This window comes from Rattus norvegicus, chromosome X (genome assembly GCF_036323735.1).
Source record: "Rattus norvegicus strain BN/NHsdMcwi chromosome X, GRCr8, whole genome shotgun sequence".
NCBI lineage: Eukaryota > Metazoa > Chordata > Mammalia > Rodentia > Muridae > Rattus > Rattus norvegicus.
In genome coordinates, this window is record NC_086039.1 from 72,492,919 (window position 1) to 72,509,090 (window position 16,172).

At 41.4% G+C, this 16,172-nt stretch overlaps 1 protein-coding gene across 1 annotated transcript; it reads left to right on the forward strand.

Moving 5' to 3' along the window:
* The first annotated feature begins 228 nt into the window (after positions 1 to 228).
* Tsx (testis specific X-linked gene) lies at positions 229 to 10,735 on the forward strand. The gene is made up of 7 exons (NM_019203.2): positions 229 to 392; positions 1,478 to 1,513; positions 2,114 to 2,147; positions 3,231 to 3,312; positions 7,114 to 7,217; positions 8,150 to 8,208; positions 10,420 to 10,735. Exons 1-7 carry the CDS (start codon positions 299 to 301, stop codon positions 10,443 to 10,445), a joined length of 435 nt encoding a protein of 144 aa, NP_062076.1. The 5' UTR covers positions 229 to 298; the 3' UTR covers positions 10,446 to 10,735.
* The last annotated feature ends 5,437 nt before the right edge of the window (positions 10,736 to 16,172 follow it).

The window sequence follows — 16,172 nt, forward strand, 5'->3', positions numbered from 1 at the left end:
TAATACTTCTACCCCAGCTGAAGGAAAATGTAGACGTCAGTGTTTTCTAAGACCTTGATGGAAGACAGGCATTTGGGATACTATAGAGGTGTGTCTTCTCTGGTTCTACCCATTCCTAACAGTCGGAGCTCTCCAGACCCCGCCCCCGAACCCTGACCCCACCCCAGTCCTACCCTCCACCCATCACAGGCTTGAAGTTCTGGCCCAAACCCTCCGGACTTCATTCACAGCACCCACCTAGACTTGGGTATCAGCTACACCAACAGGTCTCCCCCGACAGGAGCCGAATCCCGGAGTTATGTCTGAAGAGCAAGAACCCAAGACTTCTGAAGCAGAATACGGTACAATGGACTTTCCGGAATTCGAAAATGAAGAAGAATGGCTTTTCAAAGGTAAAGACCTACTTTTTCTTTTTTTTACAGTTACCGAAAGAAGGAAAGTGACTCCTCTGGGCATGAGTCCAGGGACACTGTTTCTTTCAAATTCCCCAGGGGCAAATGGGAAACCATCTCCTGTCTCCCCAGGTTTTTTATTTCTCATGCCACCTTTCCCTTGATATCTAAGTAACATCATCCTAGGAGCCTTAGTTTTCTCCAAAGCTGTCAAACTAAACCAGATTCCCTTTAACTGGAGGTAACCAAAATGATGACCAACACAAACGTTTATGAATGAGCTAACTCATTATTACCTAGTAAACCGTGTGGACCTACAGGTGGGAGACTGTTAGAAAGGATTGTTGGTATAGATTAGAATGTTCCAGTGTGAGCTGGCAGTTACTGTCCTCCTTCTATGTTCTCCTTGAATGTGGGTCATCTGGTATTGTTCCTAGATCAAATTGAAGGAGCTACTCAAGAACAATAACAAAAAACCTATAAACCAAGAAATTTAACGTATACTTTGGATTCATTTTTTTCTCCTTAAGAATGTAATCAGGAAAGCTGGCAATGGCGGCACATACCCTTAACCCCAGTGCTCAGGAGGCAAAGGCAGGTGGATCGCTAAGTTCAAGGCCACTCTAGTGTACATAGTGAGTTCCAGGAGAGCCAGGACTGTACAGAGAAACCCACGCATTAAAAAAAAAACAAAACAAAACAAGAAACAAAGTGAGTTAGATGTGGTAACATATACCTTTAATGCTAGCCCCTCAGAAGGCAAAGGTAGGCGGATCTCTTTGAGTCTGATGCTAGCCTGCTCTACATAGAGAACTCCAGGCCAGCTAGGTCTGTATAGTGAGACCCCCTACCTCAAAACAAACAAAAAACCCAATAAAGTTGCTTAACCCCGCATAACTTCCCCTCACTGGCCATAAAATCTGCACATTCTTGCTCCTGTACCTAAAACATGGACTAGTACATGTAAGGATATTTTCAAAGTGCTTTGACTTCTAACGTGTTAAATATGAGTTTTATTTGCATTTGAGTCTGTGTATGTTTTAATCCTCTTTCTTTTTTCTTCTTCTCTCTCTCGTTTCTTTCAGTTCTGGGAATCAAGCCTAGGCCTTCCTCTGATCTGGGCAAGTATTGCACCTTGGAGCCTACCCCACCCCTTTGATATTTTTGGTTCTGTTGTTGTTGTCATTTTGGTTTTTATTTATGTTTTGTAAGTCTAGGTCTTTTTTTTAAAAAAGCAACTGTTAAGCCTTCATCAGAAGGAGCACCAGCAGCTCAGGTTCTTCCCTTAGCACATTTCAAGAATCTTAACTTGTTTGCCAAAGTGCCAAGTATGCTCAAATTAATTTAGGGCTAAAGGAATTTTTGCAAGTTTCCTCACATATAATCAAAACAAGAAATGAAAATACTATTTTTCTTTTCTATATATTTTCTATGTATAAATACAAAATTTAAAACACTAAAAAAGTAGTAAAAGACAACTTTACATTTTTTTTCTTTTATATCCTTGTTAGTTTAAAGGGTGCAAACTCCAACTATTCCACAGGTTGTTAACAAAAACCTCTGTTGTGTTTAGTTTCAACAATATCGTTGAGCCTATAAGGGTCTCCTGCTCCGCCCCGCTGCAGTTCAAGCCGAAGAGACTTTCCAACCCAATTTCTTCTCCTTCCTACAACCCTTCGCTTCATATGTGCATTTTCACATTTTGTTTTTCATGGTTACAGATGACGCTGATAAGCAGGAAGATGAGCCACTGGGGTAAGTTGTGTAATACTTTATTCACATGGACAGTGGTCATCTTGTGTCAGCAGCCAATTTCCAGCCAAGCGAACAAGAAGCACATTCTGCACTACCTTGCTACATGATTTGATGTACAGCACAGAAATGTACGCTTCCATGAGAGTAGTAGCTGCCAGTCTATCTTTTTTCCCCAAGAGAAAAGAGCCTTTGGTCTTCTCAAGGTCTTGAAACTGGTAACTTGCTGTGACTTTAAAAAAAAAAAAGTGTTACTGCAATAAGGCTAACATGTTTTCTTTGGATTTTTATTTCTCCCACTGTTCTGAAGCCCTTGTTATGAACATAGTAGATAGCAACTTCTCTTTTGTATTCAGTTTTCAGGGGGGATGTTCCCAAGGTCAGGTACATTCTAGTTGCTAAGGCTAGTGAATGAGGCACAGTGTCCCAGAGAACTGATAACTAACTTCCCAGAAACTCTAGGAGAAAATGTAGCCTATTTATCTCAGGCGAACAGAGAGTGGGAACACAAGCACAGCCACACCTATTTGCAGAATCCTGGTCTAGCCTGCCTTGAAAAGTGCACACTCTTCCTTATGGATGGTCTAGGGTCAAAATCTCAACATAGTTAAATCATTTAGTGACCACTGACAAATCTGTTTCTGTTAGGAATATCAAAATTAGGCTAGTAATTGTGACCTGAACCAAAACCAAGAACAAACTGGATAAAAATTCCAAAACTGGAGCTTTTTAGAGAAAAGCATTTGGAGAACAAAATACATCTATCGGGTAAGCCAATAAAAGTGCAACGATGTTTGAGGCAATTAAACTAGAACAAAAGTATAGTCAAGAAACACATCCACCTCATTATTTTGGTTCTTTAATTTGTCCAATGAAAAAGTTGCTCTCGGTGCCATCCTTCAGCTTTATATCTTGTTCAAGGCATTATTCTGAAGTCAGTCATAGTTCTTCAATCATTTACTTGGTTGTTAGCCCCTGATTTTACTTTAAGTAACAGATTACTACATGGGTTGCTGAATTGCATGCAGTCTAGTCTTCAGACAAGTAACTATCCAGTATTTTTATTATTCTGACACTTTTCTCTAGCCACACCGAATTTCTTCGCCTGCAAGATATTCTTCAAGAGGACAAAGTCAGCAGTACCAATGATAGCGACACTTGCCAAGCTGTAAGTAGTCCAAGGAAGGCAGAAACACACCAAGATGGGACCCTGAAAAACACAAATGTCAAGGATAGATGAGCTCTAAACATGATACAATAGATATGGTGTTAGGATAATGATGTCCACTGAAGAATGAACCACACTAAGAATGTATTTAACTGGTGGTCAATTGTTTTCCTCCCATAAATCCTTCTTGGAGTCCTTAAATGGAAATAGATAGGTAGATGCATAGACAGATAAGTACTTAGAGACTATATATAAATTTAAATTTCATATTTTAAAATGGAGCTCATTCAAAACTGACAAGATTTTTTTTTTGGTCTTACTAAATTAGACATACTTCCTCATACTAATTGCATAAAAATGACATTTATTTATGATAATAACATGTTGAGGGCCAAGGAAATGACTTAGTGAACAAAGGTGCTAGCCATATGTGCCTGGCAAGCCAAGTTTGATCCTCAGAACCCATGGGCAAAAATCAAGACGTGTGGAGCCAGGAAGATGACACAGTGGTGAAGGCACTTTCCACCAAATCTGAAAAACCCCACTTTGATCCCTGAGAAGCACCTGATGGAAGGAGAAAACTGACATCTTTAAGTTGTTTTCTCACTTCCACATGAATATACACAAAGACACAGGGAGTAAATTAGTACTTGTAATTTTAAAATATTTTATTTATTTTAGGATTTATTTTCCTCTGTGATTGTGTGTGTACAGGAGTGAAAGTGCCTTCTGGGACCATAAGTAAGATCCTCTAGAGTTAGGAGTTATAAGAGCTTGTGAGCTAGCTGTACAGTGTGGGTGCTGGAAATTGAACTCAGGACTTCTGGAATAACAGTGACAACTATTAAGTGCTGAGCTAACTGCAGCCCATATTGCATTCATTTTAGAAAGCCTCACTTGAAAATTTTCCAAACAAATCTGGGGGAAAGGGGAGGTCATGGGGCAGGGGGGTAGAACTAGGAGGAGTGGAAGGAGGAGAAATGCAGCCAAAATGTTGTGTATGAGAGAAGAATTTTTTTAAAAATCCAAACAAGGGGTTGGGGATTTAGCTCAGTGGTAGAGCGCTTGCCTAGCAAGCGCAAGGCCCTGGGTTCGGTCCCCAGCTCCGGAAAAAAAAAATCCAAACAAACTGATAATGGAGTGGTAAGGGACTATAAATCAAGTCATATAAAGGACTCATGATGGTGTGACTCATCCTGGAGAGGATTTAGGGCTAATGTAATAGTGAAAAGACTTGGGCTAGAGAGATGGCCCACTGGTTAAGAATGCTGTGACTCTTCCAGAGGACCAAAGTTTGATACCAGCAACAAACATTATCTGGCTTATGACAAACTGTAACTCCGGCTCCAGGAGTAGCCAGTGCCTTTGGTCTCTGTGGGCACCTGCACTCATGTGCACATATCTACATACATGCATACACACACATAATTAAAAATAGATCTATAAAAGTTTGAAGGCCTGTCCTGTTGAAGCAACATTTGTTATAGTAATGGTTCAGAGGAGCTGGATTAGAATAATTGCTTTAAAAGTACAGCAAGTCAGTTCCCTACTAAGCATGTGTGTACATATATATACATATATACATTTAGCATAAGAAGAGTTATACATATAAGAATTGTTATACATACTTTTTATTTATATAACCCAAGAATTTTCCTTTGTAGTACACAGCATGACTGTACACATAGCAAGTTTTTTCTTGGCTGAATTACTGAAGCACAGTAGTATACAGAAAGAGTAGTAACAGTACTACCTTACTATGTGCCATTCAGCTTCCGGAATCCTGTATATTTTTATTATCATTTTCTTAAGTGTGGGTCTGTGAAAGGGTATTTTAGCCCATATGAAGTTTTTTTAAAAAGCCAGATGTGGTACCTTGAATCTGTGACCCCAGCATTCCTATGGTGAGGTGGGAGGCAGAAACAGAATGGTCTAGAAGCTTGTAGGGCAGCTAGCCTGAACTATGTAGCATGGCAGACACAGAGTTATCCTGTCTCAGAGAAGGGAGAAGGTGAGAGCCAACTCTTGAAAGTTGCCTTCAACCTCCACATCTCTCTCTCCCTCTCTCTCTTTCTCTCTCTCTCTCTCTCTCTCTCTCTCTCACACACACAAACACACACACACACACACACACACACACACACACACATACACATACACACACACTTTAAAATTTGAACAAGCCACAGCACAGCACAGCCTTGCATGCTTAGACACACTACATAGAGTTTTAGCACTATGCCTTGGGGTAGAGGTTGCCAGCAAAAGGAATGTAAATGTGAAAAATTGTGATATTAGATGAACAATGCAGAGAATGTGTGCTTAAAGTTTGAGAGCTGAAACAAGAATGTAAGAGGTTCAAACTCAGCTGGGAAAATACTTACCAGGTGACAAATTGTTCACCTCTCTGTGCATGTCTGAAATGACCAGAATGCAATTAAAGTATTGATTTAAGGGGTTGGGGATTTAGCTCAGTGGTAGAGCTCTTGCCTAGCAAGCGCAAGGCCCTGGGTTCGGTCCCCAGCTCCGAAAAAAAGAAAAGAAAAAAAAAATAAAATAAAGTATTGATTTAAGTATAAGTAGGTGAATTTGTGAATATAGAATACATGAAAATTGAGGATTTACTTCCAACATAGTGATTCCTTCCAAGTAGCTACTATATGCCTGCCTTGAAGCCAGGACACTGACCCTGGGGAGCTAATGTGAATGAGACCTGGACAGATATACACCCCCCACCTTTCTTTCCTTATTTATTTCTGAGACAGGGTCTCACTATGCAACTTACTATGGTAGACCTGGCTGACCACAAACTCACAGAGATCTGGTTGCCTCTGCCTCCTGAGGGCTGATGGGATTAAAAACTGGGCCTTTCTCTGAATCCTTCAATGGGGGTCTCATTCTCACTCAGTTCAGTGGTTTGCTGCTGGCATTCACCTATGTATTTGCCAGAGAAAGGACTGAAAGAGCTTGAAGGGGCTTGAGACCCCATATGCACAACAATGCCAAGCAACCAGAGCTTCCAGGGACTAAGCCACTACCCAAAGACTATACATGGACTGACCCTGGGCTCCAACCTCATAGGTAGCAATGAATATCCTAGTAAGAGCACCAGTGGAAGGGGAAGCCCTGGGTCCTGCTAAGACTGAACCCCCAGTGAACTAGATTGTTGGGGGTAGGGCGGTAATGGGGGCAGGGGGAGGGGAAGCCCATCTAGAAGGGGAGTTGGAGGGGTGAGGGAGATGTTGGCCGGAAACCGGGAAGGGGAATAACAATTGAAATGTAAATAAGAAATGCCCAATTTAATAAAGATGGAGGGAAAAAAATTGGGCCTTGAGCCCTCAGTCCTGCCTCCACCTCACAAGTGTTAGGACTGCAGATGTGCATCTCTACATTCAGATTTCCTTTTGGGGTTTTGAAAGAAAACAAATGTAAGCAGTAATAAAAGTCAATTGAGGATTATAGTCAGCAACAAAAGTCACTAGAATATTCTAGAACCAACTCAAATTCCTTCAGGGTATTCAGTACTTTCATTAATGTGAGCAATCTACCATTACAAGAACACTGTACCCAAGGCCCATTTTCTCAAAACTTATCAAGGTATCTACACTAATGATCTTGATGTGGGAGAGAAGTAGTAGTCCAGTTATAAGGTACAACTGTTTAGTAAGCTTTGTCCCAACTTTATTCTCATCAGTTAAGACTATCAACTGTAGGGTTAACATTAAGACAAAAGTTCTCCTTTGATGGCCAAAAATTATCTACTTCATTTTGATATTCCCCTGTGTTTTTATCGCTCCATAGGGGTATACCGAAGAAAATGATGAGGCCAGCCACAGTGACAGCGACATTGACGATAATGTGAACGTCATCATTGGTGACATTAAAGCAAACTCCTCCATGTATATGTATGTATTCTTAAGTGTCCTTGGGTTGCAAGACATCCAGAGAGGAGAAATACAATAGGAATTGACTCTCTATTAATTGTGCTTAGTCTTATCCTTGGTATCAGTTGAGAAGAAATGTACGAAGGTGATGGAGTCTGTAGTGATGTAGTGTTGTAGTGATCTGGCCTGTAGTTCCCCAGGGCAGCTGCAATATGCTGCTGTTCCTCCGTGAGATACATTGTTTGTTTTTATCTACTCTGTTTTATGTGTGCCTTTTCTCACAGATGATTTTTGGTATGAAATTATTTAGGATTTTGCTTTTGTGGGCATGGTTCTCTTTTTTTAGGAAGTCAGAGTTCAAAGAGTAAAAGAGACCATGAGTCTATTTCTACTAATGCAGCTTCTGTTGAGTACAAGCAATGTCCAAGAAAAGAACTTTCATGTTCTGCCTTTTCAGTACTGTTATTTGTCATGTACTGCTGGAGGCACACATTCGAGGTCTGCCTTTTTCCTTTAAAATGGAGAAATAGTCAGATTAGATAGTGCACACCTTTCATTCGAGCACTTGGGTGGTAGAAGCAGGAGAATCTCGAAGTTCTAGGCCAACCTGCTCCACATAGTAGCTTCCACTTGCCTCTGGCTCCCAGAGTGCTGATGGAGTAAAGGCTGGCCTTGGGCTCCCCATCAGTCCTGCCTCCACCTCACTAGTGCTGGGACTGCACATTAAGATTTCTTTTTGAGAGCTATGTAGAGAGTGATCTACATAGTGGCTTCCGGGCTGGTTAGGACTACATAGTAAGAGCCTGTCTCAAAGAAGGTGAGGGTCGCTAGCCTGTCTTAGTTCAGATATAAATGGGTCCAATTTTCATGTGTGTGCATGAATGACTTTCGTGTCTCTCTAAGTTGTTGAATTTAGCCTATTGACAATTGATTACTGTATCTCCATATTCTAGGGAGATGTTCACTAATATGAACTCACAAGCTGACCAAGACCTGAAACTAACTGAATCAGGTATCTCTCTTGTCCTTTGGATTGTTATTGAAGTCACACATTGCATCCTTGCAGCCTGACATACATACGGGGAATTTAAAGGCATTATAAGCCAGGTGTAATGGTGCACAGCTTGAAGCCTAGCACTCCAGCACTCAGAAAGGCAGACAGACAAGTACCTGTGAGTTCAAGGCCAGCATGGTCTACATGGCAAGTTCTAGGCAAGCTAGGGCTAAATAGTGAGACCCTACCAAATAAATAGCTAAGCACATACTAAATAAGACAGTCAAGGGATAAGCAGGATGTAGCTTGCTAGGTATAGTACTTGCCTTGCACAAATGAAGCCCTTGGTTGGAGTCCTTAGTACTGCAAAAGCAGAGCATAATGTAACTCTAGTATCCAGGAGACAGAAGACACCCTATCCCATTCCAAGGATGGTCTAGGCAGCCAAAGAACATCAAGGGTAAGGAAGAGACACAAATGGTCATTGTTCCCATGAATTGCACTGTACTTTGGCCACAAGGGAGGACTCCAGCTCAAGGTCTATCCCTGGTGATAAAGTTCCTTTCCCACTCAGACATCCGCAGATAAGCACCCCTCCCCTCTCCTTGATTAACAAACCAAATTCAAGGCTCTGCAATCTGGCCAAGGAGGAGCCCCAACAGGCTGCTTCAGCCAAGATCACTTGTAGGGACCAGATTGGGAATAATAGTTACCAAGAAAAAGAGGAAATGAGAACTGGATGGAACAGGGAGGATCTGAAGTTTTATAGGGTCCTGATGTTCAGTCCTCACTAAGCTGCACTGCTACCCCTAAAGCGAGGATCCCTGAGGCTTCAGTCATAACAATAATGCATAGTGAAGGAGTAGGCGCTAGGGAAGAGCTGAACAGCCAACCCCGAGTCAGGCCTGCTTCTGGAATCCCACCTCAGGCTCTGACTTTCCAGAACAATTGAGCTCTGGAAATACAGAATAGACCCACACACTCCCCATGTTCTGAGTAGGTAAAACGGAGGGAAAAAAATAGTGTCTCCTATAAAGAATTAAAACCATGTGACTAGAGAGATGGCTCAGTAGTTAGAGCTCATATTGCTCTCACAGAGGAGAACCCAAGTTTGGTCTCCAGCATCCGTGTCAAGCTGCTTATAATCACCTCAGCTCCAGGAGACCCAACTCCCCTGGCCTCTGTAGGCACTAGCACTTACAGAAATTTCTAATCCCAATTTGGGGTTTTTAACGCTACCTTTGATCATTTAGTTTTTGGATAAAAGACACACAACTTTTATTACTTCCAATAAATCTTAAAACAGCACAAGAGCTGGGCAGATATAGCACTCATGTGTACCCACACAGACATACATAATTTTTAAAATAATAAAACACCATGAACATTTTCCTGGGAAGAAGTGAGGCAAATAGTTATTATTGGCTAAGCTTGGCATTAGGTAGAACTGATCTTTAATAGTTAAATCAATGTGATTTCTTTTATCATATGTTTGTGTTAAAAGGTAAAGTCACATTTCACACCAAGAAAAAGGATTTTATAGTTTCTGTAGTGCCTTCACTCTTTCCCATCATCAGAAGGAGAGTTTACACAGCAGACCAATGACAACATCCATAGGTAATGAAGGAAACAGGCATGTAACTTTATTGTTTCATGTATTGGCTCATACTCTTACATACATGCACACACATAGGTCTGACAACTGCATGTCCAGCTCCATATTGCTTTTTACTCACGCATCTAATGCAGCTGAGTGACTGATGCTTGGCACTTAATAGAGACAATCAGTTGGATGGTGGCGGCACACACCTTTAATCCCAGTTCTTAGGAGGTAGAGGCAGGCTGTGAGTTTGAGGCCAGCCTCCTCTACAAAGCAGGTTCCAGGACAGCCAGGGCTATTACACAGAAAAACCTTGTCTAAAAACAAACAAACAAACAAACAAACAAACAAACAAAACAACAACCAAAAAAATCCTAGCAAAAAACAGAGAGAGAATACTCAGCAAGACTTGGTAGTCCGGGGTTGGGGATTTAGCTCAGTGGTAGAGCGCTTGCCTAGCGAGCGAAAGGCCCTGGGTTCGGTCCCCAGCTCCAAAAAAAAGAAAAAAGAAAAAAAAAAGAAAAAAAAAGACTTGGTAGTCCTTGGAAGGTCCCTTTTCTAAAGGTGTGCATGAGCCGAGGGAGGCATTACTGAAAAATAGAGAATAATTGAAAACCTTTCTTCCACAGACAATGCCATGTACCCAACTGATTAAACAAGCAAGGATCTGAAACGTGTCACCATCATCATCCTTATTGGCCTCATGCATTACAAATTAAATGGTGATGGGGAAATAAAACCTTGTTTTTAAAGAAAATGACATCATCTCTACACACCAACCTAAAAGCAAATCTATACCAAACTGCTACAACAAATGGAGAGTACTTAATTTGAGACCTGACTGTTTTGAACGTTGGAAATCCTAACATTCTAAGGTCATCTACAAGCCAACTAGTGGAATTTGTTGCTTTTGGAAGGTTGAATAAAATCTGCTTGAAACCTTTATGTTTTGGTGCGACTGTTTCTAAGACATCCCCCCCTTCCTTGTCATGCTAATTAGGCTAATTACCTCCGTTATTTTCCTTTCCTTTCCTCTCCCTTCCTTTCCTTTTCTTCCCCTCGTTTGGTTTGTTTTGGTTTGATTGGTTAGTTTGTTTTTAGAGACAAGGTTTCTCTGTATAGCTCTGGCTGTCCTGGAACTCACTCTATAGACCAGGGATCTGTCTACCTCTGCCTCCAGAGGGCAGGGATTAAAGGCATGCATCTTCATGATCACCTTTTTTCCTTTTCTTAAAATGTAGCCTAGGCAGTTTTCCTCAGTCTAGTGGTCCACAGTAGATTGTCCATGCTCTAGTGGATGACACCCATACCTGTATGCATGTGGGCAGTACTAATTGAACTCAGTGTAATATAAAGAAAGAGGAGGAGGAACAGGAGGAGGAGGAAGAGGAGAAGAGGAGGAGAAAGAGGAGGATGGGGAGGAAGAGAAAGAGGATGGGGAGGAGGAGGAAAAGGAGGAGGAAGAGGAGAAAGAGGAGGAGAAAGAGGAAGAGGAAGAGGGGGAAAAAGGAGGAAAAGCAGGAGGAAGAGGAGTAGGAAAAGAGGAGAAAAAGGAGGAAAAGGGAAAAGAGGGAAAGGAAAAAGAGGAGGAGATAAAGAGGAGAAAAGGAGGAGGAAGAGGAGGAGATAAAGAGGAGAAAAGGAGGAAGAAGAAGAGGAGGCAGAGAAGGAGGAAGAGGAAGAGGAGGAAAAAGAGGAGGAAGAGGAGCAGGAGACAGGAAGCTGAGCAGGGGATGGGGAGGGGTCTGTGAGGAGTTAGAGTAACTGTACAGGGTTGATGTGATCTAAACACATTGTATTCATGTATAAAAGTATGAAAGAATGCTTAAAGATAAATAAACTAAAAAAAAAATGTAGCCTAGGATGTTGGCTCATGCCTTTAATCCTAGCACTCCAGAGGCAAAAGCCTGTGGATCTTTAAGTTAAAAGCTAGCCTGCTCTACATAGTGAGTTCCAGTCCAGGGCTACAGAGTGAGATCCTGTCTTAAAATGAGCTTTAATTACTTTAGTTGAGTAGATTAATTTCTTATATTTTCTGTTGCTTTTGTTAAGTATGCTGAGAACACAAACAATACAACAATGTGAAAAACAAAACTATTTTTTAATGATTTATTTATTTATTATCTATAAGTACACTGTAGTTGTCTTCAGACACACCAGAAGAGGGCATCAGATTCCATTACAGATGGTTGTGAGCCACCATGTGGTTGCTGGGAATTGAACTCAGGACCTCTGGAAGAGCAGTCAGTGCTCTTAACCGCTGAGCCATCTCTCCAGCCCCGAAAAACAAAACTATTGAAGATTGAACCGTTAGCTTCAGTGTGCAATTTTTTTATTTGCAAGGTTTTTATAAGAAAGATTTAATTTTAAAAAAGAAGATACTTTAAGAAGCTTGAAAAATATTTAAGAATATATTGCAATCACTCTTGCCTTACTAATGAGAAGTAATTTTTCCAGGTCACATCACCAATTATAAAACTGGAAGTCATTGTGCGTGCTGTTTTACAATAAATATTCAAACACCTAGACTTTAAAAATGAATAAGTCTGGTGGGAGGAAATTGCTAGAGTGAACTACCACAGTTGGTGACTGAACCAGTGAGGGGGGATCGTCAATATTTGTAGAATTCCAAATTTTTTAAATTGTATTTATTTTTATTCCATGTGCACTGATGCTTCGCCTGCCTGCATATCTCTGTGATGGTAGGGGATCCCTTAGAGCTGGAGTTACAGACAACTGGGATCTGTTATGTGGGTGCTGGAAATTGAACCTGGGTCCTATGGACCTCTGGAAGAGCAGCCAGTGCTCTTAACCTCTAAGCCACCTCTCTAGCCCCAGAATTCTAAACTTTTAAATACCCATATAGTAGATCTATGATTCTGTTGCATACAAACAAGACAGTGGTTAGGAGAGAGCTTTTATTGTTTGGTCGGCAGTTAAACAGTCAACAGCTGGTTTAGGGGGTGGGAGTGGGGCTTAAGCTGTTCTAAACCAAGTAATTGTTCCATACATTTACTTTTTAAACTCTGACTGAGGAGCTCTTGCCTTACATGTTACAGTTAAATCTCCTTATGGGTAGAGTATGTCCAGCCCCTTTCTTCCTGAATCAGAAAACAGCCGGACGAAGTAAACACCAGTTTTTCTACTTCCTCCCTTCTCTCACTTTGCAATCTTCTATTGTTCCACCTGTCTGGGGGACTGCTACTCAGCAGCTGCCTGTGATGCAGAAGAAACTTGAAATGCTACAATTGGTAGCAGAAAGGATTTACTACTGGACTTGCTTAGGGGACATTAATGCACACAAAGTAGAATTTAGCAAGGAGCTGCTGCTTCCAAAACACCTGAAAGGTTAAGTGCTATTCCAACTGGGCTTGTTAAAGAAAAGTGAGACTTAGCATCCCTAGGACGGTAAATGTTTATTTACCAGGAGTGTAGGCTCCATTCCCATAACAACGGAGATAATTTAGGAACTCAGCCTTCAGTCTCTATCCCAAGAGGCTGTGTCCAGTTTAGTAACCCACATAGTTAGAGAACAGCTGATACAAAGTGGGCTCAAGTACAGCGAGCAGCTCAGGCAGCAACCTGAAAAGATAAATCTTGCGGTCTCTGCAGTCCTAACTCTACTCTTAGGCACACAATATGCATAAGCTGTTGAGTCGTGACTAGCTTCACCTAAGTTTCCAGGGGTTCCTCCATGAGCTCTGAGAGTCAAGCAGAGAACCAGAGTAAGGCTGATATAAAGTCTCTACCAGCACAGTGCTTAGTGACTTTTGCCCAGAGAATAGACCTCCAACTAGAGCAATGCCCAAAAGAACTATGAAAGTACTGCTCTCAGTTATGACCCCAGAGCTATAGAGCCACCAATATGCTAAAACAGCCTGAGGGAAGTGCAAGCAACTGGTTCTAACTGACAAGAAGTGCTGGGTTAGCTGTGCCTAGCAAGCCATGCCTAGAGCCCTGTGGACCCAAACAGCACCCCAGGTGTGTCTAGAAGGCAGAACTTGGATCCAAAGTTTGCTCTTGAGCCTTAAGATAAAGTATTCCCCTGTTGGGATGTTGTTCTTCGGGGGACTTAATATTCAGTCCCCAGGTGTCTCAAAATTGCCTGTAACTCTACCTCCAAGGGGTTCAATACTCTTCTGGCACCCTCCAGCAACCCACCCCCTGCACTCATAAATAAAAATAAAAATCTTAAAAAAATATTTATAAAGAGAGGGGGTAGAGAGAGCAATGGCATCTAGACTCCGAGATCCCCTCCTAGAGGAATATGTTGGTGGTACCTACCTTTAATCCCAGCAGCCAGAAGGCAGAGACAGGTGAATTTCTGATTTACCTAATGAATTCCAAGCCTTTTAGGCTACTTAGTGAGAGACTGTCTCAAACAAAACAACAACAAAACCTTCCCCTGTTGGGAGGAGCTGATGGTACCCCACCCCTCCCAGGGGGTCCATAAGCAGTTAATAGTTGGTGAGAAAGGGAGAGAGAAATCTGAGTGTATGACTACTTGTAGGGAGTCCATTCTACAAATAATCCCCTTACTCGAGACTCTGAAAGCAACTATGATGAAACTCTTTGACCGGACGCACACACAGAAGGAACTATTGCTCTGTCATGTCTGGGGCTTATTTTGTGTAATTTATCCCTTTCTTCTGTCCTATTTCTGACTTTTGGAATAAGTATGTCTACCTAATGTCTGTCTCAGAGTTGTAGTTTTAGGTTTTATAAAATTATTTTGTGCTTGTTATTAGTAGTGTGTTTGCATGCACGTGGCATGAGGAGGGTGATCAGATGATGCACAGCTTTTGTCCTACCACTCAGGAGTCAGAGTCAGGAGGATCTTTGTGAGTTCGAGGCCAGCCTGGTCTACAGAGTTCTAGGACAGCTGAGAAACCTTGTCTCGAAAACAAAAACAAACAAACAACAACAACAAAAAAGCTAAGTCCTGGGGCTGGAGAGATGGCTCAGCGGTTAAGAGCACCGACTGCTCTTCCAGAGGTCCGGAGTTCAAATCCCAGCAACCACATGGTGGCTCACAACCATCTGTAATGGGATCTGATGCCCTCTTCTGGTGTGACTGAAGACAGCTACAGTGTGCTCATATACTAAATAAATAAATAAATAAATAAATAAATAAATAAATAAATAAAAAAGCTAAGTCCTTTTTGGATGTAATTGGTAATGCCTTCATGAATTGATTACTGTCCCTGTCCTTGTAAGAACAGCTAACAGGACACACATGGCAGCATCTTTTGCTCTTCCATTTCTTCTGTCTTGTGAGGGCAGCAACCAAGCCTGTTATCTTAGAAACAGGGATGGTTTGTATGCCCTCAAACCTGCTATCACTTCGAACGTAAACTTCCTACCTTCTAGCATGTGAAAAGTCTATTTATAAATTACCATTCTGGGCATTTTTTCTTAGCAGTAATTAACAGACTACAATACAGCAGATATCTGAATTTCTTTCTTTTTAAGTGTAACTAATACCTCATTGACTGCGAATCACACCTTGTTTATCCATTCATCCATTAATGGACCTTTGGGTTCTGTCCAAATTTCTCAATTTTAGGGTCTGTAAAACTTTTAGATGTGAATTAAAGAACTGAATAAGTTCAGCTAAGAGAAAATGTGAAGAAAATGCTATTATGTGTTAAGGACTAACTATATGTCAAATAAAGGGTATAGTACATACAAATTCACTTATTTAAAGAATTTTAATTGTATATATTTAAAGTGTACACTGTTGTCCTTCATTATGTACATAGTGAATTGATTACTAGGGGGTAAGATAATTCACAGAGGTATCTGAGGAATAGTTACCACAGTAGGAGGCACACACATGATCTACTGAGCAAGTTTCAAGAGAATAATATAGAGGCTGGAGAGGTGGTTAATAGCACTGACTGCTCTCACAAAGGACCAGGCTTTGGTTTCTAATGCACACATGGTGGTTCACAATCATCTATAACTCCAGTCCAGGGGATACGATTCTCTATTCTGTCCTTCTCTCATTGAGCACCAAGCACATATGAGGTGTATATATACATGCAGGCAAAACACTCATACATAGAAAAGTAAAACCTTTTTAAAAGGATCTAGGACTGGTGAGATGGCTCTGTGAGCTCCGTGGTTAAGAGGAACAACTCCTCCATTGTTGGTGGGATTGCAGACTGGTACAACCATTCTGGAAATCAGTCTGGAGGTTCCTCAGAAAATTGGACATTGGACTGCCTGAGGATCCAGCTATACCTCTCTTGGGCATATACCCAAAAGATGCCTCAACATATAAAAGAGACACGTGCTCCACTATGTTCATCACAGCCTTATTTATAACAGCCAGAAGCTGGAAAGAACCCAGATGCCCTTCAACAGAGGAATGGATACA

Bases quoted from the DNA above. Each gene is read 5' to 3' on its own strand.
- Tsx (NM_019203.2), top strand. From the start codon at position 299: ATGTCTGAAGAGCAAGAACCCAAGACTTCTGAAGCAGAATACGGTACA. The intron at 393-1,477 runs GTAAAGACCTAC...CGTTTCTTTCAG, and splicing joins AGAAGAATGGCTTTTCAAAG to TTCTGGGAATCAAGCCTAGG. The intron at 1,514-2,113 runs GCAAGTATTGCA...TCATGGTTACAG, and splicing joins TAGGCCTTCCTCTGATCTGG to ATGACGCTGATAAGCAGGAA.